Genomic DNA, 25148 nt, shown 5'->3' with positions numbered 1-25148 from the left:
AGAGGGGGCGTTTGCGCTAGGCGTGCTAGTTTTTGTTTGGATCTGTGGCGTACGCGATTGGGACATTTTTTACAGCCCTATACTTTTATTTCTAGTGATCACCGTTTATCAAAATTGGCACCGCAATGTCATCTCAACGTCTGGTGAGGAAAGCGTCTCACGCGGGTAGTTGGTACACCGACTCAGGTGAGAACGAACTGGACGAACTGGTGCCTGCTGCTTTTTGATCGAGCACAGCTGTTTCTACAAAGGCTTTTGTTTCCTTAAGTGCGCACTTCCTGCTCAAATGCGCTGTTTATACTCAATGGAATGCATGGATATTGAACTGCGTGGTGATATAAAGCTTGCTGTCTTGCTTAGTCGCTAAAATATTTGCGTTATGGGTTCACGAACTAGACCTGTCACAGCAGTGGCTTGTAATCGTGCGCTCTTTTGACAGCGTCTGGACTCTGCTTTTTCTGCTGTTCTTGTTACGAAATAAAACAACGAGAATATATTTCATTTCTGAACTTTACTCGCCCTCTTTTGCGTGCTACGACTCAGTTTCTTTATATTTGACCACGACTGCGCAGATATCGTAATTACGTTGGTAGCGTGGTGTAGACGGCAGCGTCCTGACCTGACAGCAGCTAGCCAGCAGTCATACTCTTTCGTGTTTGACAGAAGCATGCCAGCCAAACAACAAATGCTTGGCGTAATTGTGATTTTTTTTTATTCCGCATTGTGAAGCACGAAACTAGGGGCTTAACACCGAGCCGTTAGTATTCAACCCCTCATGCTCAGACTAAACGTGGAAATGAATGATTGTAAATGTTCTCTACTTAGTAGGACTTCTCATCTGTGGTGTGGGTGTATGCATTGCTAATCAGTCAATGGTTGCAACCAACGGACGACTGCGCTGAAGTGGTTCTTTGTGCATAGGATTCTTTTATGCGCATTAAAATTTCATGCAAGTAGCGGTTATAGTCGCAGCTAAACGTTCCCACTTCTTACATCCTGTAAAGTTCCAAGTTTGAAGCGACATGTGCAATTTAACGGTTCTGGCAGCCAGTTCCAACATTTCTTCAGCGTCGACACGATGTGCATATACTTAATTCTTTGCATTTTTCGTACTTGTTTCAGCTCGAGAACTGAGGTATCAACTTGACAACTGGCTCTCAGCCGTGGGGCCTCCATCATTTGGGCCAGCCAGGGCGGTCATAGCGCCGTGAGTAAAAGGTTTCGGCATGGTGCCATCATGCTCGGCATGCATTGCCAGTATCTGTCGTGTGTTGAACAGCAGGGACATACATTTACATCTGCTGTTTTTGTTGCAGGCATGCTGGCTACCAGTACTGCGGGGCCTGTGCGGCGTACGCGTACAAGCAAGTCGACCCTTCCGTTGTGTGAGTGCTTTCTGGTGTTTGGAAGAAGATTGCTTCTTGCCGCAACCTGTAGAGTGTGGTTTCGCTTTGTTGCGATCGCATCAGATAAATCGCTTATGCAGCTCTGTTCAGCCAAGAAACATGGCATGAATTATACAAGCAAAAAATTGAAAATTGGTTGTGAGGAAAGGAAATGACGTGGTAACTGTCTTGCATATCTCGGTGGACACTGGTAGGGCACTGTAAGGGAAGGGATAAAGGAGGAAGTGAGAGAAGATCGGAAGAAAGAGGTGTTTCGACCACCTGGAGATCTTTAATGTGCACTGACATCGCACAGCACACATACACCTTTTGAGTTTCTCCTCCATCGAAACGCGGCCGCCGCGGTCGGGTTCGAACCCGGGTACTCCGGCTCAGTAGACAAGTGCCTTAACCACTGAGGTGTATGCTTCCATTTTGGGAAGCTCATTCTAGGAAGTCATCACTTGTTCTGAAAGCGGCTTGTGGTCAGCTGCTGAACGGAAGTTCATGAAATCTACCCCAGCCGCGGTGACCGCATTTGATGAAACTGCAATGCAAAAATGTCCACGTATTGGTGCACATTAAAGAACCTCAGCTGGTCGAGAGTGATGGGCACCCCTCTACAACAGTGCGCTTTATGGGCTGCTGTGGTGCTTCTTTGCACTGAAATTCATGAATTGTTCTGAAGGCCCTCCTAGTGGTGGTGGCTTGTAAATTAGCTAGCTACTCTGCAAGGCAAGCGTGTTGTAAAGAATAGTGTTACGTGTGTTACATACTATAACCATTTCACTGAAGTACCTTGAACATGTTTCACTTATGGCTGTTTCTTCTTGTAAAAACTGTCAAAAATGAGATGCTTATCCAGCTGTTGTAATAAGGGAGTAATTATTTATTGATGTCCACCCAAGCGCAGCCATACGGCTACAAAGGAAAGCTATACAGCTTTCTCAGAAACTTCGTAGTTTAGATTTCCTTTGTAGCCGTATGGCTGCGCTCGGGTGGACATCAATGAGCAATTACTCCCTTATTACAAATCTACTCCACCTTGAGGGTTTCTCCTAAACATTTGGTCAACTCTGTTCCCACTTCGAGTTATTGATCAATTCGCTCTCACCCTACCATAAGCTTGCCGTCCCGGTTAGCTTAATTGGTAGAGCGACTGCTCCGGTGAAGCGGTGGTCCCGGGTTCGAACCCCGTACCAGGACGAATTTTTCTTTAACTACGAAGTTTCTGAGAAAGCTGTATAGCTTTCCTTTGTAGCCGTCTGGCTGTGCTCGGGTGGACGCCAATGAGTAATTACTACCTTATTACAAATCTACTCCACCTTCGGGGTTTCCCCGAAACATTTGGTCATTATCCAGCTGTTCTATGGCGTTCTACAGATGAAAACAGTTAAAAAATTATTGTAACGAGTAAATTAAAGCAGTTGTTTTGCATTAAAAGTCGCAGATGTATTCACTAAACATTTTTTTCCTTATTTATGAAGACAGGATAAGAACATACAGGACAGGCATTGACATCTAGAAGAAGATGCATACCCTTGACAAAGAACAAAAGGTGCTTAAATGGAGAGTGTTATGAAAAAAAGCTAAGATCAAACTGTTTACTCTAGTAATAATTGTTGTGTGATTGTTGACTGCAAGTCTTGTTTGGGCTCATGCAGAAAGTGGGTTGAAGTTTGTGAGCCTGAGTGTGCCACATGCACTGTACATATTAGTATTATAAGTAGCAGTACAGCCGGACAGTATTGCTGACGCATTCAATTTATTTGTGTTACATTAATCAAGAAGGTGGTCAGCTTCTTTTTGCAGGTTGGTTTTGTTGTCTCTGTTTTTTTTTCTCGTGCATGCATGAGGTACGACACCGCCTGGTCATCTTGCGATCGCAGGTTATGAAGTCAGATTTTATTGCGTTATCCGTGGTGCAGAGTTTTTAAGTTTCGAAAGTGCGTCTTGTGAAGATTCCATGCTAGACACCTGCCAGAGTGTTTTGGGGGTATGTGGGGCGCATATTTCCTTGGACAGTGGTGTGAGGGTGGCAACTTGCAGGCGGCGCGTCTTCATCCTTGGTCCCTCCCACCATGCCCGTCTGGGAGGGTGTGGCCTCTCCCCAGCCAAAGCATACCGGACGCCATTCTATGATCTCACCATTGACCAGGAAGGTGGGTGTGCACGGTTGCATCGTCTATGGGCACATTCATGGGTAGATGGAAGGAACGGTGAAGGGGGTAATGTTAGGTACAGAAGGAGGGTTACAGAAGAGAAAAATGAAAATTGATGACATCCTAAAGGAAATTAAGAAGAGTAAATGGATTTGAGCTGTGAATGCAATGTACACAATCTACACTACAGATAAGTGGTGATCTCTTCTAGTGACTGAATGGATACTTCGGAAAGGCAAAACACTTGATGTCAGCAGCACTGATTCTTGAGCAGGGGTGAAGTTCAGAGGTTTGCTGGTACACCGTGTCCACAATTGGCACAAGTGGTGCCTTCCAGCCTTGCTTTTGCATGTGTAGTTAAATGTGGTATTTACTCAGATGTTTCTTTTTTTTACCTGCCATATCTGTAGGCCCGTCCCATAGAAACTTTGCTGAAAAGTGTCAGCTGTGGTTTGCAGCTTTCACGAATCACATTTCCTGTAAACGAATGCTTGTCTTAGTGCTCCTTGTAGATTTTTATGTTGTGTTGATCTCTGAGCGAGAGTATATAGTAGTGGATCTCGGATGGGCATTAGGAAGGTACAGATAATATGCACTGGCAACCTCTAATTTGCAGGAGTGGTAAAAAAAGCAAAATCGTGCACCTCAAGGTATCTACTTATGCATTAAAATGTTACTGGATTGTAAAAACTGCATAAAGTAAAAATGCAGCAACTGCCCAGTGTTAGTCCAAAGTGTTGACGAAAATTCTCCAATATAGAGTGAATTCTTATAATGGCAGTAATTATTCATTAGCGTCTACGTGAGTACAGTCATAAAGCGACACGAGAAAGCTAAACAATTTTCTTAGAAACTTCGCAGTTGAACAAAAATTTGTCCCAGGCTGCCGTATGTATTGTATTCTTGTGTGATTGCTATATGCTGCATTAGATCGCATTTCTTGCCGCCATACTCTATTACGCATCATCATCACTGTTATCATGTGTCATCAAAGAAGAGGATTGTTCTTGGTTCATCAGGATTCATGCTTGGGGCCCATCCATTCTTTATGTTGTTGGTACCTGGGGGCCCGACATTGACATGGTTGCTCTCAGGTGGATCGTCATCATCATCAGCCTGACTACGTCCACTGCAGGGCAAAGGCCTCTCCCATGTCTCTCCAATTAACCCTGTCCTTTGCCTACTTGCGGCCACCGTATCTTAATCTCATCTGCCCACCTAACTTTCTGCCGCCCCCTGCTACGCTTGCCTTCTCTTGGAATCCACTCCGTTAGCCTTGAGGACCAGCAGTAGTCTTGCCTTCGCACTACATGCCCTGCCCAAGCCCATTTCTTCCTCTTGATTTCAACTAGGATGGCATTAACCCGCATTTGTTCCCTCACCCACTCTGCCCGCCTCCAATATCTTAACGTTAATTACTGCTTGTCATAGAGCAACTGCTTCGTGATAGTTGTCATCCAGGCTACCAGATGTTGTAGATGCATGACTGGAGCCCAGCCATTTATAGCTGTTGTTGTTGCTGTGTGATGTTTCGTTGCAGTGATTGGTGTGTGCATTCTCGCTTGCAGTGTATGAAGAACTGTACGAGACGGGTGCATTTGAAGAGGTCTCGATTCACGTTGATGAGAATGAGCACAGTCTAGAGATGCACCTGCCTTACATTGCGAAGGTCATGGAAAAGTGAGTACACCCCACAAACTGTTACGTGATTGCTCGCATACTTGTTAGCCTTTTCTTTTGAGGAATTTTTTTTGTCCTTTTGCTAATAATTTTTCTATTTTCTGTAAGCCTTGCTTTGCTGATAGGAAGGGAAGAAGCAAGAACAGGGTAGGAAGTGACTGGGTGCGATACATTGCCAAAGGCTTGGAATGCTTTTCTATTGGACTTATATGAGCTAGAAAAGTCTGATGCTTATTAATGGACCATACAGAGCTCCACAGCCATGTGGTCGTAGTGTATTAGAGAACAGGTGAGGTACCAGCTAAGTGACAGCCATAGATGTCATGAAGCTGTGAGGAGCTTGCAGTAGCAAGATGCTGGCCAAGGTATTATTACTAATTCTTGGTGCTTACTGCTTTCTATGAAATGCTGTGTGCGCTGATTACTGTTCCTCACTTGGTATCTGGTTTGGTTTGGTTTATGGGGATTAACATCCCAAAGCAACTAAGGCTATGAGGGACACCGTAGTGAAGGCCTTCAGAAATCTCGACCACCTGGGGTTCTTTAACGTGCACTGACATCGCACAGTACATGGGCCTCCAGAATTTCACCTCCATCGAAATTCGACCGCTGTGGCCGGGATCGAACCTGCGTCTTTCGGGTCAGCAGCCTAGCGCCCATGACCGCTGAGCCACCGCGGCGGTCTGTTTGGTATCTGGTTCCTACAGTTGCGCTGACGTGCATGATACAGTTGGGGCTGTGGTTTGGTGTTTTCCGCATCACTTTTTGGAAGCGATGAGCGTGTTGCATCTGTTATCCACAGGCCCGGCCTTTTGTTTTTCTATGTTTGTAACGCTGACCTTCTTGCAGAGCCATTTTACATTTCTGGGTTCTTAAAGCACTATTGTGCTGTTATGTTTGTTGGCTGATCACATTGAAGTGGACGATTTAGTCACACCCTTCAAAAAGCTGCTCACTCGGTTTGAATGCACTTCATGAAACCCTCAAAGGTGCACTGAAGAGGATTCTGAACTTGTCTTTTTGCCGCAGGAACTCGATCTACACATTCCGAGCTTTCTTAGAAACTTTGATTTATTGCCCTGTGTGGCCGATTTCCCTAATTAAATCGAATTAACGTCCGGCTCCCGCCTTTATTTTTTTTTTAATTCTCTCTCGTACGGTGGGCGGAGTCGACCAACGCGGGGAGTGCCTTTCACCCAGTCCCGTGGCGGCTTGCCGCTCTGCCATCGGCAGAGTAATACGTAGTAGTCCGTAGAAGCAAATAGTCCGCGCGTATTTTTATTTCTGCGGGCTTATTTTGCGGTTATATTATCTGCAAATGAAACTATTTATTCACGGAAACCTAAAAAACAAAATGAAGTGAAAGCAAAGCCTCCACGGAGCTGGCTGAAGGGCACTCCCCGCGTTGGTCGACTTCGCCCACCGTACGAGGGAGAATTAAAAAAAAAAGGCGGGAGCCGGACGTTAATTCGATTTAATTAGGGAAATCGGCCACACAGGGCAATAAGTCGCAGTCTCCAAGAATGCTCGGAACGTATAGATTGAGTTCCCGCTGTAAAAAGACGAGTTCAGATTCCTCTTCAGTGCACCTTTAAGGAGGATGGCTGTCGTGTTCAGTAGAGAAAATAAGTTGCTTTTTGGGTTTATACAGAAACACACAAGCGGCATTTGCTAGAATGCATATAAAGTACCTTCTAATTTTCACAAGGTTCGGTGTAAGAAGAGTTTGATCGCTGAAGCTTGCTGTTGCATATGCATTACATCGTCATTATCAGGTGTGATCACTGGGGTTCCAGTGATATCGCAGTTAGCGTTCTACAGGTCCCATTCTAACCATCTCCTACCTTGGTTCCTCTCATTTTTTTTTTTTTCTGAGGAGCTATGGTTTACTTCTTTTTTGTTTTGCTTGGTCATGCTAAGGCTTTTTTTTTTCCCTCCCTGCTCCTTTGCAAAATCCAGCCAGGAATTCACCATTGTGCCCATCATTGTGGGCTCGCTGAGTCCCGAGAACGAGGCCTTCTACGGCCGGCTGCTGAGCAAATACCTTGCTGATGCCGACAACCTCTTTGTGATATCCTCAGACTTCTGTCACTGGGGTAAGGGCTGCCTCTTCTTATTTCCGTGTGCTAATTGTTCGTTAGTCAGCATTTGGTGGTGGTAACGATCATAATATAAGGCTTTATCTACAGGCTTGTAATCAAGGATTACAGCATTGTTCATTTTTATGCGACTGCTTATACAGCTCGTTCAGCCGAAAAGCGGTCGACGTCGTAGTTCTAGTTGTCGGCATTGCGCGTTGGAAAAAGTTGTATCATGCCAACCGTTTGCCACAGAATATTTTATATGATGTGTCATGATTCAGGATTCAGCATTTCCTTGCGGCATAAACTTACTAGCTTTAGAGTCTGGCTTGCGGCAGGGATTTGAATCAGTGACCTATAATCAGGGGACCAGCTGCCTATAATTGGGGGCTGCATATAAAAAAAAATCTATGGTGGGTGGTTTGGGTGTCCACGGAGACAAGTCAGGCTGTTACTGTGTCATTTCCTTTCCTCAAAAAACCAATTTTTATTTGTCCAAGGGCAGTGCGTTGCACTGAACAGGGCCCCCTGGCAACGCAAGATGCTGTCACGTTCCACTCTTAAAGGCGAAGCTTAAGCGTTCTCCAAATTTTGTTTATACCGTTATCATTCGCAGATAAACAAGTGAAATTTCATTGCAAAAGGTATTTTTTCAACAAGAAGTTATATTTGGTCAGATTATCAAAAGAAAACAAATAGAAAAGGTACATTTTTGAAAAGCGCAAAAGCTGCAGTCAGTTACCACAACGTCGACATCCTGATGCATGAGATGAAAACAATTTTTCGGGCAATGGATTTGCTAACCCTGCAGTGTAATTAAATTAAAAAAGTAAACGTAAAAATGAAATATTTTGTGCACAAATTTTGCACAAAGCATTTGGGAAACCACTTTCTGGCGCTCTCAACTGCTGCTCTAGCAAGAATTGAGCAAGATAATGCCACACTGTGTGTGGTAGCTGCGTTTTTTTTCCTCAAAGTCAAAATGAGCTTTTCTTCCTCAGTTCATCGGTTTCAGAACACGTATCGCGTGGTATATGGAACCAAGTTGCGACTACAGGAAGATTTTATGTTCTCTCTACTGAAGATAGCTGCAGCAACCTACAGAAGCCAAATTTTCGACCACCTTGGGGGGGAAAACAGTTGAGTTGGAAAAGGAAAGACTGGCAAACGAGCACAGTACTGGGCAGCTAACACGAAACAGGAAGCAGGGGTGGCATGGCGGTGACGACAGCCACTGTTATGTGGGAGTCAGTGTATGTTAGCATGTCGTAGGCTTTGGTACTTGTGATTGTGTTGGCTTCGACAGGTTGAAATTACTTTATATTCGTAATCATACTTGTTTTTTTTTTTTTGAGGTCTCAAGCTCTTCACTTGAATTATACTTAAGGTTGCATTATATATGTGTAAATACATTATCTGCGTGATATGCTAGCCTACCTTGTTCAGGAACAGATCATTGGAAGCTATGTGTTCTTGTGCGCAATGTTGCTGTGTGTACTTACACTTATGCCTGGCATAAACAAACAAGCAAAAATGATTAATGACACAAGCGTTGGCAAAAGCTCACAGTGAAACAGTGCGCACTTTTGTGCACTCCCTTTTTTGGATGCATGCGTTTTCTTTTCCCTGGCTTTGTACATGAATTTGTACGCTGTGCCTTTTTTTTGGTGAAATAATGGTTTATTGGTCCCAAAAAAGTATACAGAAGATCATAAAAGTACAGACGAGGGTCCCAAAGTCCAAGACTGTACCGGGACCCCCGCTAAATCAATAATACAAGAGATGATTACAGCATAGTTAGCGGAAATTATGAAATAAAAAAAATATAAAATCAATACTTCACCACAAAGACAGAGTAAAAATCACAATAACGCAGGTAATAGTATGCATAAAAAGAGAATAACACATCAGCATTCCAACAAAAATACCTTCAGCTTATTTTTGAATGCAGGCAAGGAAATGGATGTTTTTAGAGTGGGTGGCAATGTATCCTAAAATGAAATTGCTTGAAAAGATGACGTCGATTTACCATAATTGGTATGGACTTTGGGAAGCAGAAAATTGTTTCTTGCTGCAAATTTGATAGGGTTGTGATTGATCAGCAGGATGGGGTCTACAAACTGAAAATGTAGGGTGCCGTGTAGTAACCTGAAGAACATGATTGCAAGGTGATACTGGAAAAGCTGGTGGACTGGTAAAATATTGTGCTTATGCAATAAAGAACGAGCATTAGCTGAGAAAGGGCTACGGGTAATAATGCGGATGGCCTGGTTTTGTAGAGACGATAAATGACTATGATAGGTCACTGTGTATGAAGGCATAATACAAAGAGAGGAGTAGGTTGCATGGAAAATATGGATGCGCCTGAATCAGCGCTCTGATGCCAGACATAGATCTTTTTTTTTTTTTTTGATGAGCGACATGGATGGAAAATTCAAGAGCTGAATCAAGAATACCACCGAGGAAGGTGGTGTTATCAGAAACCTGAACATTACAAGAACAAAGGGTTAACGTAGGAGGATAGGAAAGAATTTTCTGGCTACTTTTGAACACTATGAATTTCATTTTAGCGGGATTAATCACCAACTGATTATCAGTGCACCATTTGGCTACATTACTTAGAGCGGCATTCAATTCAAGAGTCAGATCATCTATAGAGGTATTAGATAATGACACGGTAGTGTCATCAGCATATAAGACACAGTGAGTTGGACTAATAGAATTAGGAAGGTCATTAATATATAGTATGAACAGTAAGGGTCCTAAAGTAGAGCCCTGAGGAACACCTTGGTTAATGGTTTTAGCTTGGGAGAATCTTCCACCAGTATTGATTATTTGTTGACAATTTTGCAAATAGCTTTTCAGCAGTCGCGACACGGGACCTGTAATGCCATAACACTCAAGTTTTTGAAGCAATATGGAGTGATTAATCATATCAAAAGCTTTTGTGAAATCTAAAAAGACAGAGCCAACAAACTTGCCGTTATCAATACCTTGGTTAATAAAATCATTCAAAGAGATCAGAGCTAAGTTAGTCGAGCTGCCAGACCGAAAACCAAACTGATGGGGGGAAATTATGTTAAATTTATCTAGGTAATTGTTTAAACGTTCAACTATCAATTTCTAGATAATCTTACTGAGGGAAGATAAAATAGATATAGGTCGATAGTTAGAAATTAATCATCTGTCTCCTTTCTTGAACACTGGGATTACCTTGGTTGTTTTGAGGCAAGCAGGAAAAACGCCTGACTTTAGGATGAGATTAATGACATGACAAATTGGTTCAGAGATCAGATTGGCTATGAGTTTAAGGTGCCGAGAGGATATTTTATCTAATCCAGGGCTAGTGTCCTTGAGGCCAGTAATAAGCAGTTCGATTTCACGAGGGGAAACAGGAAAAAGAAAAAAAGATTGTTTAGAGCACTTTATGTTTTTCTCTGAACTAAGTGGATGACTATTATGAGGTGCAGAAAGGAAGTCACTAAAAGCATCTGCAATGTCGAATGGATCAGTGTAGACTGTACCATTGAAATTAATTTCAGTAAGGGGGCTGTTCGCGCTGGGTAATTTGAGGAATTCACTCAAAAGTTTCCACTGCTTTTTAGTGTTACAATCATATTTATGTATTTCTTGCTCATAGTAAGATTTTCTCGCATATTTCAGTAGGTTATTTAGCGCAGTAGCGTAGTTTTTATAGTGTGCAGCTAAAGAAACATTAAAAGGCTGCTTCTTGGTTTTTTAATATAAATTTTCTTTGCGTCGCATAGAGCTTAATAAACTGCCTGTCAGCCATGGATTGTGGGGAAATTTATAATTCTTTCTACACTTTACTGATGTTGTACTCTGAGATACACAGATAGAAAAAAGGCGGCAAAAACATTCCATTGCTCGCTCCGAATCGCTCGATGCAAAGCACGGAGACCAGTCTGTATTACTGATAGGACTAAAAAATTCTTCGCTATTAAACCTGGAAGTGTACAAATTTAATGTACCCAGTAAAGAGTTGTGCTGAATTGTTACTGTGCCAGTGTCTTCACTGTGTTTTGGCTAACATGTGAGTTGAGTGCAAGTGTAGGTAGCACAGTGCATGTATGTGCCTGTGAGTTGTTCCTAATTGGCTAAGCGTTTCAACATTTGGTGTACAGCACATGCGCCTTTGCCCTCAAGGCATCTGAAGAGCATTCACTGTTTATGTGAACAATGTTGTTTTTAACATTATGGTAACCATACTTGGCAGCTTTGCTTTCTCTGTTCACTGCTGTGTCTAATGTCGGTATACAGTTTTATGTCAACTAATGTTGAGACGTTTCTTTCCTTAAATCTCTTGCATTAAGTATGTTTTCACATGCACTTCAGGGGCTAGGTTTCACTATCAGTACTACGACAAGTCCTGGGGCAACATCCATCAGTCCATTGAAAAGCTGGACAAACAGGTCAGTACTGGTCCATGGCAAACTTGTGTGTGCATGAAATTAGGGCCATACAATGGTGATTTGAATTGCGTTGCCATTTGACTGGATGTACAGCCTTTGTCAAAAGTTCAGAGCCCAGGGGGTTTGCTTCTGAAGCGCACTGTCTGGTTCGTAATGCACCTCCAGTGCTCCAAATTTGCTGAAGGCAAGAAGATTTCTGGTCCTGCCTCCTCCAATGGGTAGGACTACCACGAGTGTTACAGGAGTCCCACTGCGAGGCTTAGAAGCAAACCCCCTGGGCTCTAAACTTTTGACAAAGACTGTACCTAAGAGCACCGTCATGCGGAAGGAAATGACTTCATATACCCGAGAGCACACTCACATGGAAAGAAGACAGTGCCAAATCTGGCGAGGCTTGCAGAAGAGGAGAATGCTAGTGGGTCTGGAAAAGTATTTGGAAGTGTTTAATCTTCAACTGTAGCCACTGCGGTGGATCAGGGGTTAATCTTCAACTGTAGCCACTGCGGTGGATCAGGGGTTATGGTGCTCGGCTGCTGACTTGAAAGATGCGGGTTATATGCAGAGTGTAGTGTGCCGCATGGTATTGAACTGGATGCTCTGCACCATCAGTGAAACAAAAACAAAAAAAAATGTGTGATACATTATGTTAGAGCAAAGATGCACTATGACATTTTGCACGCTCTTTTTTATGAAAATGAAATCTTTGAGCATTTGAGCCACCTAACGTGTGAGAACAGAACTTTTGCCAGCTTTTGCCTTCAGCTATCAGTTACTGCATATAACTCTAAAATCTGTCCATAGAAAAAGGCAAGGGGATATGTGCTTACATACCAAGATGTGCGTTTTATGCCACTTTATTCAAAGGCCAGAGCAATATTCAATTTCAGATATCTTTACACACGCTGAATGGCAGATTTGTGTGCCCTGACTTGTATGTCTAACTTTCTGCTTTGCTGTAAAGAGGTTCTGCTGTTATCATTTTGCTGTAACTTTTTGAGATGCTTATCCTTGACTCTTTATTGGCCTCATATTTGACCAGTGTTTTCGGGCACATTGGCAAGATATCTGTGTATGCTACTTTCTGGTTGTTAGATTTTAGAATGCTTTGTTTATGCTCTTTCCTTGCTGAAAAAGGCAATGTTCTGCGATTTTTGTGGTGACAGCTGCATGTTTTATTAAAATGGCAGTATCAGAAGGGGAACTATACAAAGCAATAGGTTACGCAGTGATAGGTTCTCTTGATATCCTATGATAGCGGTAAGGCATGTTGCGGTGTAGATAAGAAAAATGAAGGTTTTAATTTATTTACAGAATTTCTTATTCATCTGCTGTGTCCAAGTTTTCTGTAAATGGGCACTTGATTCTCCGTCTAGATCGAAGTTGGATGTGGAAATCTTTATTCACCTGTATTCTAGCTTCAGTTTCTTCACTGCCTACATGTCTTCTCGTGCCAGAAGTCTGACATTGTGATGCAATACAGTGGCGAGGATGCACAGTTTTGAGTACTTTGGTGTGTGATCTCTTGCAGGGGATGAGCATAATTGAGGAGCTTTCTCCGACTGCGTTCACCGCGTACCTCAAGAAGTACGGAAACACCATCTGCGGCCGCCATCCCATTGGTGTTCTGCTTAATGTGAGCGGACTTTCAAACGATAAGTGGATCTTGTGCTGTGCTCACTCTGTTTTACTCTCTGGGCTTCATGCTGGTGACAGCATGACCACTAAGTTCTAGTTTATATCTTATCCCAAGTGTACTAAAACAGCGTGATGTTTAGGTTGTGTCACTTCGTTGGGATGGCTGGGAGTCCAGGAAAGAGAGTGGTATACTTGTGTCAAACATAAAGACGGCTTAGTGTTTGGTCAAACTCGAACGCCGTTCATTTGAGCAGACTTGTGTGCACAAACGAGTTTGAGCTCGGTGGTGACAGTAGTAGCAGGTGCTCTTAGTAGTCGTCGAAGATCTGAATGAACATCGTTCTCGGCCATCACCAGAGTGTGGTGAGATGCCTCGCAAAACTGAACATTCAAGATTATGCAAGATAAGTGAAGCTTTGGGATATGATTCCCTAAATGATGGCAACACTCTTGAACATCATAGAAACTGCAGTGAGTGATCATGATCATTCCAGAGTTGTCTCGTCATATCTGACTTAGTTAACACATTGACAAGGCCATGTGCCAACAGCAGTAACAAAAGAATTGGAGAAGCCAAAAAAAATTTACACCAATTGTGTTTAAGAGGTGGTTTTGAAGTTGGAAATCTTTTGGACTGCATTTTTTCCTGAAGTGGTTGATTTGTCTCCATTAAAGGCACGCTGAAGACAACATTGTTGCAAGTAATGTTGATTCTCTGGATCTTTCCAGTTATGTTGATATTTGTCCAGCAGCTAAAGATGCATTTACTGTTGAGAAAAAAATCACCCTGCTAGTCGACTCAAAACTCACGGCATCCTTACCGAAGAGGTTGGGTTGGCCACCGTTTTGAAGTGAATGGCGACGTAAGCAGAGCCTCTGGGATTGGCGTTCAAGAATCGGGGTCGATGCACGTGTTTTAGTACTTTAAATTGGCCAATGTTGGCAATGCCAGCATTTCATTTCTTGGTCTTTTCTAGCTGATAAAAGCTCCGTTTTCGGTGAGAGTTGTCTCCGCTATGATTTACACCCCGGTACCCCATTGATAGAGGTCTACTTTCGTCCTCGGTATCCCTTTAACTAACAAGCTTGCAGTGTACTATGGGGCAAAGGTCGCTTTGGACAACTTGACTTGCCCCAGCATTGTATGCAAGAAAACTGCAACACGTTGGGATACGAAAACTGATAGCGCTGAGGACTGTGTGCAAGAACTGGCCGCGACAGTTTATCGCTTCAACGGCAGCGTCATGTCCGCGTGCGGTTGTCCCTTCTTGCAGGCCGTGGACACTCTCCAGAATTCTGGCAACGGCCACAGGATGGTGCTGAAGTTCCTGAAGTATGCCCAGTCCAGTCAGTGCATGAGCATGAGTGACTCTTCGGTCAGCTACGCCTCAGCCGCTCTTCGCCTCGAGTGATGTTCAATGCCAAAGCTCTGCTGTTTTGTTTCCGCCGTTATTTGCACTACTTTGCGTTTTCCTTTGTTGCTCTCAGTAGATAAAAGGTTTTGTTTTAAGGATCGATTTTGAATATGCATTTTTGAGAGCAATGACACACTTTGTCACGTCTAGCTTACCACACTGAAACTCCTCTTGAATGAACGTTTTGACTATGTGAGTTCTGATTTACTGTGTTTGAAAGTGGGCGTGATGTTGCAAGGCAGCAGTTGTGAGTGCCTCACCAGCTTGTTTACTTTCCGAATACAGAGGAAGTACAGCTTTACACTTTTTAGCCCATTGTATAATGTCAACCGCGTTGAACCACCTTGTGACTGAAGCTGTGATAAAAGCTTTACTCAAGCCATCACTTTCAGCTGGGAAATTTTATTTTCTTTGATTTTGTCACACTCTATTTATTGAACATATTTTCTTTTTCCAGATGCTAGCTTGAATGCAGTGGTTCACTTTGCTAGAATACTATATTAATGCAGCATTTTGCGCTGCTTGTATTTTCATGTTTTTTGCATATTTCAGCCCTCCGAAAAAATATGTTCAAGGGATGTATTTTCTTCATTGATCTCTTCAAGCAGAGTTCAAGTTCATTCAAGCGAAGTTTTGCTGGTTGCTTATTCCAAAAATAACATACAACATGCTCAGAGAAGCAAGGTTGATTGGTGCAGTTTGGTCATAACTGCAGTTGTAGGCCAAATGAAGGGTTATGCATTTTGCTTTTAGGTCGGTACTAAACGCGCGTCCAGAATGTGGTGCAGTGGAGACGTGGTGAGCCTAGCATCATTCACGGTGTAAACTGTTACATTTTTCCATTCTCATGGATCAAAACTGAAAGCCTGCAGCATATATTTTGTACAGGAAGTAGAATGGCGCATTTTACGTGCCTTGCTTTGCCTGCCTTTGGTGCCAGCGGCAAGATGGTCTTCAGGGGAGCACTCGTTTTATTTTACTCTGCGTCTGATCTTTGCTCTCATTTCGCCCTTGGGCTGACCATTATTGCAGCGTTGGCAGAAATGAACTGGATCTTAGTTGGATTACCGTATTTTCCGGTGTATAAGACGCACCGTTGTATAAGACGCACCTCCCATATATGCAAGCTGTCACTGAAAAAGTTCGTATATAAGACGCACCCGTGTATAAGACGCACCCCAGTTTACCCAGTTAGGCTAGTGAGGCTTATTTAAAAACGCGCGACTATCGCGAAATGCACCGTACCTGTGAGCTATTCTTAAAGCAACGCTAAGTGATCAAAAAAGGCAACACTCATGCCATACCCATCCACGTTTTAGCAAAAAAGAAAGAAAAAACGATACAGCTCCCCATATGTCCATAACAACATTTTATTTCTACTTCAAACCTTCGAAGTCTTCATCTTCAGATGTGCTATCAAAAGGTTCACCCGTTTCTGGAAGCAACTCGGCTGAAACATGCACTACGTACACGGAGCAAAAAAAGTTGCAAAGGGTGACTAAAAAAGAACGGCGGCTTGTCTTGACAATGGCGAGAAGCACGATTGTCACCATCTTTTGGCGCTTCTCATTACTTTTGCTTGGGGCCTTCGAAACAGCCGCGCGTTTGTGATCCCGGAAGTCGTCATCCCTGCCGTTTCATGATAAAGATCACCTAGAATGTCGCGGACGGTGGTCCCGGTATTGAAGTATTAACCGTGTTACAACCTCGTTATTGGTAGTGACATTTTTTAGGTGAAAAAAGCTTGAGCATGAACCGGAGTAATCGATGAACTCGCAAAAAAAGATGAAAAATTCGCATATAAGACGCACCCTTGTATAGGACGCACCAGCAAGATTTTCGAAAAAAAGCCGCGTCTTATACACCGGAAAATACGGTAAACACTAACTTACTGACTTGTACGTCATCTCTGTTCACTTGCTGTTAGCACCACTGACAACTCTTGCGCACAGCCAACCCCTTATGCTTTCCTGGGACACTGCTGTTTGTTTTGCCTCTGGGCCCTCCATCTACCCTAGGAGTTTCAAAAGTGCTTGAAAGTGTATTGTACTGTAGGGTGCATGTGGGGTGGGCCTGTATCTGTGCAATTAGACTTGGCCAATTTTGTTTGAACAGACCGTTTTTCCTTTTAGCTTCTTTTTGAGTTCTCTCCTCGTGTGACGAAACCAAGCAGTGATGGCATTCCATATTTGGTGATGCAGCTGAAGCAATGCCTGCAAAACACACGGACTCATTGAGAGAAACGCAGAAAAGAACTGACGGGGGTGTTTTGCAAGTGTTTTTATCGATATGAAGATGGCACAGGTTCATACCTGGCTTTATGCTGCAGTAAAGAAAAATTCATTGCAGTGGTGCTAAGCGTAGACCTTTTTCAATCAGTCTCATCTTTGCTACAGTACTTTGATTGCATTTCCCAGTACAACTGCAGCCCGTAGTTAGCTTTTAAGTTTAATTTTGTGCTGTGGATTACCTGAGTTACAAGCTAAGGTTTGAAATACAGGCTTTTTTTTTTGTGTGTGTGTATGCACACGCATGCAGATTACACGTGCAGGCACATTTTAATGTATTTGGTCAAGGTTGCTTGACCAGCTTGATAAATGGCTATGGAGCGGGAGCTGAAATCATTTCACGCTTTGAAAGAAAAGACAATACAACAGCAGCTTTACAAAAGCTGGCTAACAGTGCGCCGTGTCAATGGGACAAATGTGTGCATCCAAACAGTGCTAGGAGATAGGCCAGAGCACTGTCAGCTTGTAATGCCAGCATTTGCCTACAACTAAGAATACAATGCTCTCTTTGTTTACGTGCATGGCTCCTGTCTGTAAAGAGTGTTTTAGGAAGTTTAGTGAAGAGAGTTTTACTTTTTGGTTTGACCACAAGGGTGTAAAATGAGGTGATGTGAAAGCTGACATAACTTGTATAGCTTTACCCAGTTGCATGCAGATACTATTAATTTAAAAATGCTTTGTTCACTTGAACTGGATGGCTTGATGGACTGACTGAGGCATAGATTGTGTTTGCAGGCTTTCAGCATCAGTGATGTGAAAAACTTTTACAGTGTAGGAATAGGTCTGATTGCTTGATGGTAGCTGACATGAATTTTTTGTGCAAGTTTCAGACCTGCACATATTTGCTGTGACAGAAACAATGCAGGGAGGTCAAGAGAGAATGGTGTTCTGTATCTTGACGAGTTCTTTTTGTAGCACTTGCATGACTGATGAGCACCTGTCAAGAGATACTGAAGCTGATGTCGGAACCTCAGACTGATGACAGATTGTGGCCAGCAATATACTGGATGCCTTTTTAAATCTTTTATGTGGTTTCTGTCCTTTGTATCATTATGCCTTTTTTTTTTCAGTGCTGACCTGTACTTAAATGAAGACACCGTATATATAAGATGTGTGACAGGATCTGTTCAGTTATACTGTCCATTCAGTTGCTACCAGGGCCGCGAGCAGGTCTGGCTGGCCATACTCTTTCGAGCCTGCACCCCCATTACAAATACTATTTGTTACTGCTGTCTATAAGAGTGGGAAGCTTGTTGACTCTCCAAAGAAATTCTATTTCTTTTATAGCCTGTCTATAGGCTGTCTATAGATGGCCCATAGAGAACAGCCAGTCTATAGGCTGTATGGACTGCCCAAAGAAATTTAGGAATTTAGGAATTTTTTAGGAATTTTTAGGACGCATTGAGGTGCAGAAAGTTGCGCAACAAAATTTACTTTCGCACTTGGGTCCTCTGTGTACTGTACTCGCACATGGTTTTTCTGTAGTTTAAAATGGTTTTAGGAATTTGAACTCTGCTAAAACCCTGAATAACACTGAGATAGGTCAGAACACATTGCTATCCCAAATAAATGGACCATATTTAGCTAAATATCGCTGCATTTTTGGTTACTGTAAAGCGAAAGATGATCAGCGGCTGCATCGTCAGCAGGTGCAAAAAAAAAAAAAGAGGGTGGCATGCGATCATGGTGCTGCCTTTTCATCCTTTATTTTAGATCATGTAGTGCTTAGTGTTTAATTTCCTCCAACGCTGCACAGCTTAGATTTATTGCTAAGCAAGCCTGCTCACTAGCTCGGGTTGCCGCCTCGTTTTGACTGCTACTCTGACAGTAGGCAAAAGCGCATGAGTAACTGACCTACGTGCTTGACAGTAGTAGTACAAGATACGTGCAGTGCAGGTATGTTTGCTGTTTTCTTCGAGGAAAGAGACCGCGAAGGAACTTCTTAGAAGAGGTGTAAAATGTAAAGTAATATAAACTTTCCATTACAGAGAGTAAGTAAATGTGAATTTTGGTGCTTTTGGTGTTATGCAGTGCAGTGGATTTTTTTCTTGAACATGTTTGACTCAATCAATTTATTCGGAATAGACTGATGCTTTGGTCCTGCCACCATCAAGCACATTAAAGGAGTTAACTGAGCAGAATGCGTAGTCAGATTTTGGTGGAAATTAAAATATTTTGCCTTATTTTGGAAGCGTCGAGTACTTTAATAACAAAAAGATATCTGATTTTAATTTGGCATTGAAAATTACATGAAAACACTGAAGTGACATTCTGTGGTCAAATGTTCCATTATCGGTGCACCCATGACATGACCACATCTCAGTAAAATGTTACAGTGTAGCATTTTTTTTTTCGTGCTTGTTATATTTTACCGTGGTTTATGCTTTCGCCAGTGTTCACTTCCGCATCGCCACAGCTCTTACATCATACCAGTTGGGGAAAACCTGCTTCTAAGACTGACTTTATGTCAGTGGTCACTTTGTGGACGTGATGGTTATTGTGGTGGCTTGGGGACTTATTGCGTGGCCCGATAGAGCGTTCCTTTGGTCGGGTGGCGACACCTTTTGTACAGTCAGGAAATGCCACTTTGAATCGCATGTATTGCCCCCGACCTCTACAATGGAGAGAGAGGTTTACAATATTGGTTTCCGCAAAAATAATTTGACGTGGTTAAATCAGCTTGTGCTTCAAAATGGTGGAGATATTGCGATTTTACCGAAGGAAGCTGGATCGCAGCACCCTAGGAGCTTATGGATTGCAGCGCCATCTAGAAGCAGCTGGTAAAAGCTGTCGTCATTGGTCACCATTTTCTTCTGAAGTGTTTTTTTTGCTTGGTTTGCCTCGTAATTTATCTCTTGGAGTGTAATATCTGTGCATTTATGTTATTGCGTTTGTTTCAGTGGTTTTGCTGACAGGCACTTGTGTGATTATCCACAATTTTGGAGCTTGTAACTTGAACAGAGTTTACATAGTCACCACGGGTGCCGTGAAAGTCTATAAACTCCTGAATTTTGGCGCAATTGGACCGTTGGTTTTTAATACATGAACCCTGTGGGAAGTTCCGTGACTGGTAAGATCAAAGAACTCTGCTGCATTGCCATTGAAATGGTTTGAGCTGTTGTCACTAGATGGCACCACAGTGTTAGAGTTTCTTGGTTGAAGCGCTGAACACTCTCCACAAAAACTCATTGGCGAGGCATGCAGGTAGCGCCAATATCTCAGTTTGCACAGAACAAATTCTGGTGGCTTTTCTGCACTCCAGTTAAAAGTGCTTTCTATTGTCATTATGCATCCAGAAGAAAATTGTTTAGAAAACTGGAAGAAGTCTGCTTGTAGCTCATGATTGGTTGATTGCTCATGACATGTTCCCTTTCATATTGTACCTACCGGTACATCACTGTGCCATAACTTTGTGTGGAAACTCAAATGGATTCCACACTGTACTAAAGCTATTTACTCTGTGCTGCTAGGGCTATATTAGTTTTAGTTCATCACTTATGCCGGCATTCAGTGGCTATCTTGCTCGCTGATGATGATTTCTAGCATTGGGATATATAAAAACAGATGCATCCACTGATAAAAAATTCTTGACGAAAGTCTTTTGTGGAGTTTCGAATAAAACTGTTGCAGCAGTTTTGCATTAAATGAAAAAAAGTGGGCCCTTAAAATTCGGTTGTCTGGTTCTTCAACTAGGTTCCAATCAGTTCAAACTAAAGTATGAATAGAAAAATTAGTTGGTCTGCTTCGAGTTCAGATTATAAAAAATCTCCTGTAGTTCCTTGCACTAGTTCAAGTGCAAGAAGTGCAAGTAGTTCAAGTGTGCTTTTCAGACACTGCTACCGGCTAAGCTAGTTTAGAATCTTGCACTTCCAGACTGCGTGATCTTGGGTACTGCTAGCAACTGCAGGGCCAACAGCGGTAGCCACTAGGCCAAGTATGACCATGCATGCCAAACTTTATCATGAGCGTCAGTGCTGTCTGGCTGGCTCTGTGGAGGAGGAATAAGAGGAAAGGCAGGTAGGTTAACCGGAAGAATGATCTGTTTGCTACTCTACAGGGGGGAAGGGGGTGAGGGGATAAAAAAAAATGAAAGAGAAAGGAGAGTAACAGAAAATTTAAGTTACTGTGGGGCAATGGAATGAATGGTAGCTACTTTTCACTTCTTTATTTTTGCACTGCGGGAAAATTTACACATTTTTATGCGTAGCATATTGCAATCACTCAGTTCAGCCCTAGGGCGCGGCTGGGCAGCCACCAAACCACATGACGTCGCGTCACCACGTGACGTGACGTCACCATACCAATTGAAAAAAGCAAAAAAAAAAGAACGGCTGAGCATGGTGGCGGTTGCCACCGCCCCGTTTCAAAGGGGGTGCTCCTATCCATCCATCCATCCGTACGTCACGGAGGAAAAGCTGCTGAGAAAATCGAGTGCCGCCAAGCAATACCTCGCGCAAAAAGACCGCACAAAATGCAACGCATTCTTGGCTTAACCAAGCTAAGCCTGGGCAAATTTTTTCTTATTTAAGCACTTTTCATGGTGTGGTGATGGTTTCTGTGGTGCTTGGCATCCGGAGGCGAGAAAAATTTCAAATCAGTGGACTAGTAGATGTACTTCGTGCAGTTAAAAAGTACGCCTGGAAGCATTCCTATGTCGGATGAATGACCACCGCACCGCTTATCACTCACGGTAATTTTGAGAAACTCTATGGAAGTGTTGAGCACACATTGATCGAAGTGGGTGAGTAAAGTAAATTAAAAATGCCCATGGCAAGAGCTTGAGCTGTGAACGTCCCACACTGGCATTGCTGCAGTCACAGTTGACACCTCTAAATTGCCACTGTGGAGCGCTCCTGAAAAGTTTCATGGGCTTCCTGTAAGATGTGGGAAAAATTCTGGGAATGCTGCTACTTTTTATAAAAATTGTGTTTGTGGTTTATCTTGTTGGTCCAGAACCTTCTGATTGAAGCTATGGAACCATCTTGTGTTAAAGGGACCCTGAAACAACTTTGACGGTCACATTCTTATGCGTTGACTTTGTAGAGGTTGCAGTGCGCATTTGAGGCTGGCTTAGACCTCTCTGCAGCACTCAACCGATTGAGTGACAACTGATTGATTAGTGACCATGGTAGGGATGCCTCAACTAGGCGGTAGGGCATTTCCAAGCAGCTGACATCACTTGTGTGAGCCCTCTCATTGAGCTTGGCTAACTTATGCCACTTATAATCCTTATAAATTTTTAAATGCATCTGGGTGCTAATATTGTTGTTGATATTTTGCTCTAAATTAATAAAATTTATATGGAGATAAGAAACGGGTGCATACCTTTGCATTGATGCAGCATCATACCACCACAGCAGAAATTAGTATGTCACAGAGCGAAATCTGTCTGTTCATAAAACTGTGTGGTCCATTCCTATTGTCGGTGTGGGTGATTGCTGTATTTGTCTGCTTTTGCAATGACTGATTTTTTTCACCAAGCTTTCTGCTTCTCACGCAGCTGCACATTGCTTAAAATAAGTTGTAAATGCAGTGGGTGCAACGATATGATGCACTTTTCAAGGCACAAGATCAATCGACACTTGTCTGTATCGTGAGATAATGCTCGTTGTTACAGGTTTAATCACTAGGTAAATATCCAGCTGAAAATTATTTAGCACCTAGAGTAGTTTAGGAACCTGGGAGCTCATGTTGAAACTCGACTGAATGAAATTCGTTGCTTAACAAATCTTTCGGCTGCAAGTACAAATTTGTTTCATTGATGTTCGGCTACACCTCAAGGACACCGTGATGAGGAAATACTTCTTTTTCTACACGAATGCCAGCATTACTGTTTTACTTCTTTGGTGACATCTTTTGTAGTTCTTCAAACCCTTGTTCAGTTTTATGCTGGCCACCCTGTACGTGCCATGCCGTACAAGCACATTTGAGAAGCCTACAGAATCATATAGCGAATTGTGATTTTGCAGTATGTGGTAAAGAAAATTCTGTACACTGGAAGTGCAACAAGTGTAGCCAGTTAAATGTTTGAAATAGCGCTTGTAATAGAAGTGCCAGGGACAAAGAGCATGTAAGTTTGAGTAGTTCAGTGACGTGTTATTAGATTGTCCCTAGTTGACTGCTGATGTCTAAGGAGGGATAAATGCATGCTACATGTAATGCCTTCACTAGCAAGACGTGGAGCTTGTCAGGAGTGATGGTAGAGTGCTAGGTTCTTGGAAGTGTGCTGTGGCTTCAGATATAGCTTTCCACTTGCATTTGGGAGCGAAATGTATGGGCCACTGAGAGATCTTGCCATTTCTGAAAGGATGGATAAAAACTTGACTCATTAAGCTATGTGCTCTGTGTAGAGAACAGCATCAGTGTACGGCTGTCCTCGCATGAAAAAAAAAATGCCTTATTTGCGGTGGGATTGCTAAATGGTACAGTACATTTAACTTTTGGGTGGTGGTGCTGAAAACGAGTGCTGAATGCCTTGCCTAGAACTTGGTGGTGCTGCCCCATGGCCCACCAACATGCTTTGCATGTGCGGGAGGTTAGCAAGGTTCTACGTTTTAGTGGGAGGTGGAGCGTTGCACTTGGCAAATGGCAGTGCGTGACTGGTACAATGAGAAGACATTTGTGAATGATGCTTACAGAGAGTATGTATATTCTGATGGTCACGGCTTTTGCTTTCTTTTGTACACGAAATAAACTTTCTATTGTGACCGTACTTTGACCTAATGCGCTGTGTCTGTTGCAATGACAGCCTGTAACTGAGCATGATGTCGTGGGGTCGAATACTGGCGACGGACTCAAAAAAGCTTGTGTACACTGATATTTACTCATTAACGAACTGCAGTTGGCACTGCATTGACATGGGGCTGGTGACAATGCGAAAAGCTGACAAGCACCCAGCAGGAAGCTTGAGGAACCCAGAGCAAGCTTTTTTGACTATGCATTGTGTCTGGGTCGGTCCCACTGGTGGCATGTGGTTTTCTCCTACTTTTCAATCGGTTATCTGTCAGATAAAAAAATGACTAATTTTTCCATGGATCAACTCCAGAAATAAAAAAAAAAGCGTCAGAAGATCAATGATTCATGTAGCAAGGTATGCGTTGGCATCAGTGTTCCCCCTGGCTGTGGCAGGTAGTGTGAACTAGTCCACCGATCACCACGTGACAAGCCGTGCCCACTCTCCACACTCCGAAATAATTACGACCACCTGGGAGATCCAGTCCAGCAATCGCAGAGTGCCATGCCATATCCCCTCGCCATAACCCACCCTCGACTGATTGGCGACCGCGGTTTCACTCTCGCCATCCACCGCCTCCTACCGAGTCACCCTCTCTCCACTTTCCTCTCCTCGAGGCTTCACACCTCGACGCCGGGTACTTTTTATGCTAATGTAGGTTCTAATGCTAAACAAGTAAAAACCAGTTCTCCTATATGCTCCTTGATTTTGGGGACCTCGCTTCCTTCATATGTATCATAACGAGCCTCTCATTTCCCTTCAAGAGGGTTCTCTCAGTATAGAAACAAAAAATGGCTGAGGCTTAGCTAAGGTTAAGCCTAGTCAGATGCGAAGCATATTGATGGCTAGGCTTGGTAATACGTGGCTTTCCTTGGTTGAATACTTGGTAATTTTAATACAACCACTAGAAGCCTTCGTCGTGGGGGAAGACAACGGCATGGCTACAGCGGAACGTCGACTAACCCCGAGACGCGCGTTGGGTGAGCGCCTGGATTGGCACGGAAGCCGCGTCCGCCTGCCCGGTGGAGCGAGCGTTTCACCTACACCGAGTGTGAACGCGCGTTCGAAATGCGCGGGAGTGTGACGTCACCATACCACGTGATTCACACGGCGTGCAACCGCAGCGACGGCACAAGTTGGAGCCCCGTCTCTCATCTGTCGTGACGTCATTGTGTCACGTGGTGTGACGTTACCATACCACGTGGTCTGCACGGCGTGCAACCGCAGCGACGGCACCAGTTGGAGCCCCGTCTCTCATTTGTCGTGACGTCATTGTGTCAGGTGGTGTGACGTCACCATACCACGTGGTCTGCACGGCGTGCAACCGCAGCGACGG

The 25148-nt window shown here is 43.3% G+C and overlaps 1 protein-coding gene across 1 annotated transcript; it reads left to right on the top strand.

The window, feature by feature from the left end:
• Positions 1 to 6: 6 nt before the first annotated feature.
• On the top strand, positions 7 to 23791 carry LOC149330877 (protein MEMO1). Its single transcript, XM_089561589.1, has 9 exons — positions 7 to 186; positions 1123 to 1207; positions 1317 to 1385; positions 3435 to 3547; positions 5116 to 5227; positions 7187 to 7323; positions 11665 to 11741; positions 13270 to 13374; positions 14651 to 23791. The coding sequence occupies exons 1-9, from the start codon at positions 126 to 128 to the stop codon at positions 14786 to 14788; spliced, it is 897 nt and encodes a 298-aa protein (XP_089417715.1). The 5' UTR covers positions 7 to 125; the 3' UTR covers positions 14789 to 23791.
• Positions 23792 to 25148: the final 1357 nt, after the last annotated feature.

The sequence above is a fragment of the Amblyomma mixtum genome, chromosome 9 (genome assembly GCF_055824585.1).
Source record: "Amblyomma mixtum isolate Tamu chromosome 9, ASM5582458v1, whole genome shotgun sequence".
Lineage (NCBI taxonomy): Eukaryota > Metazoa > Arthropoda > Arachnida > Ixodida > Ixodidae > Amblyomma > Amblyomma mixtum.
This window is presented reverse-complemented; position numbering and strand designations above follow the sequence as displayed.

What these genes read in the sequence shown, in the direction of transcription:
- LOC149330877 (XM_089561589.1), top strand. Translation starts at nt 126, where the DNA reads ATGTCATCTCAACGTCTGGTGAGGAAAGCGTCTCACGCGGGTAGTTGG. An exon ending in CAAGTCGACCCTTCCGTTGT is followed by an intron (nt 1,386 to 3,434) that starts GTGAGTGCTTTC and finishes GGCAACTTGCAG; the next exon opens with GCGGCGCGTCTTCATCCTTG. An exon ending in CCATTGGTGTTCTGCTTAAT is followed by an intron (nt 13,375 to 14,650) that starts GTGAGCGGACTT and finishes CCCTTCTTGCAG; the next exon opens with GCCGTGGACACTCTCCAGAA.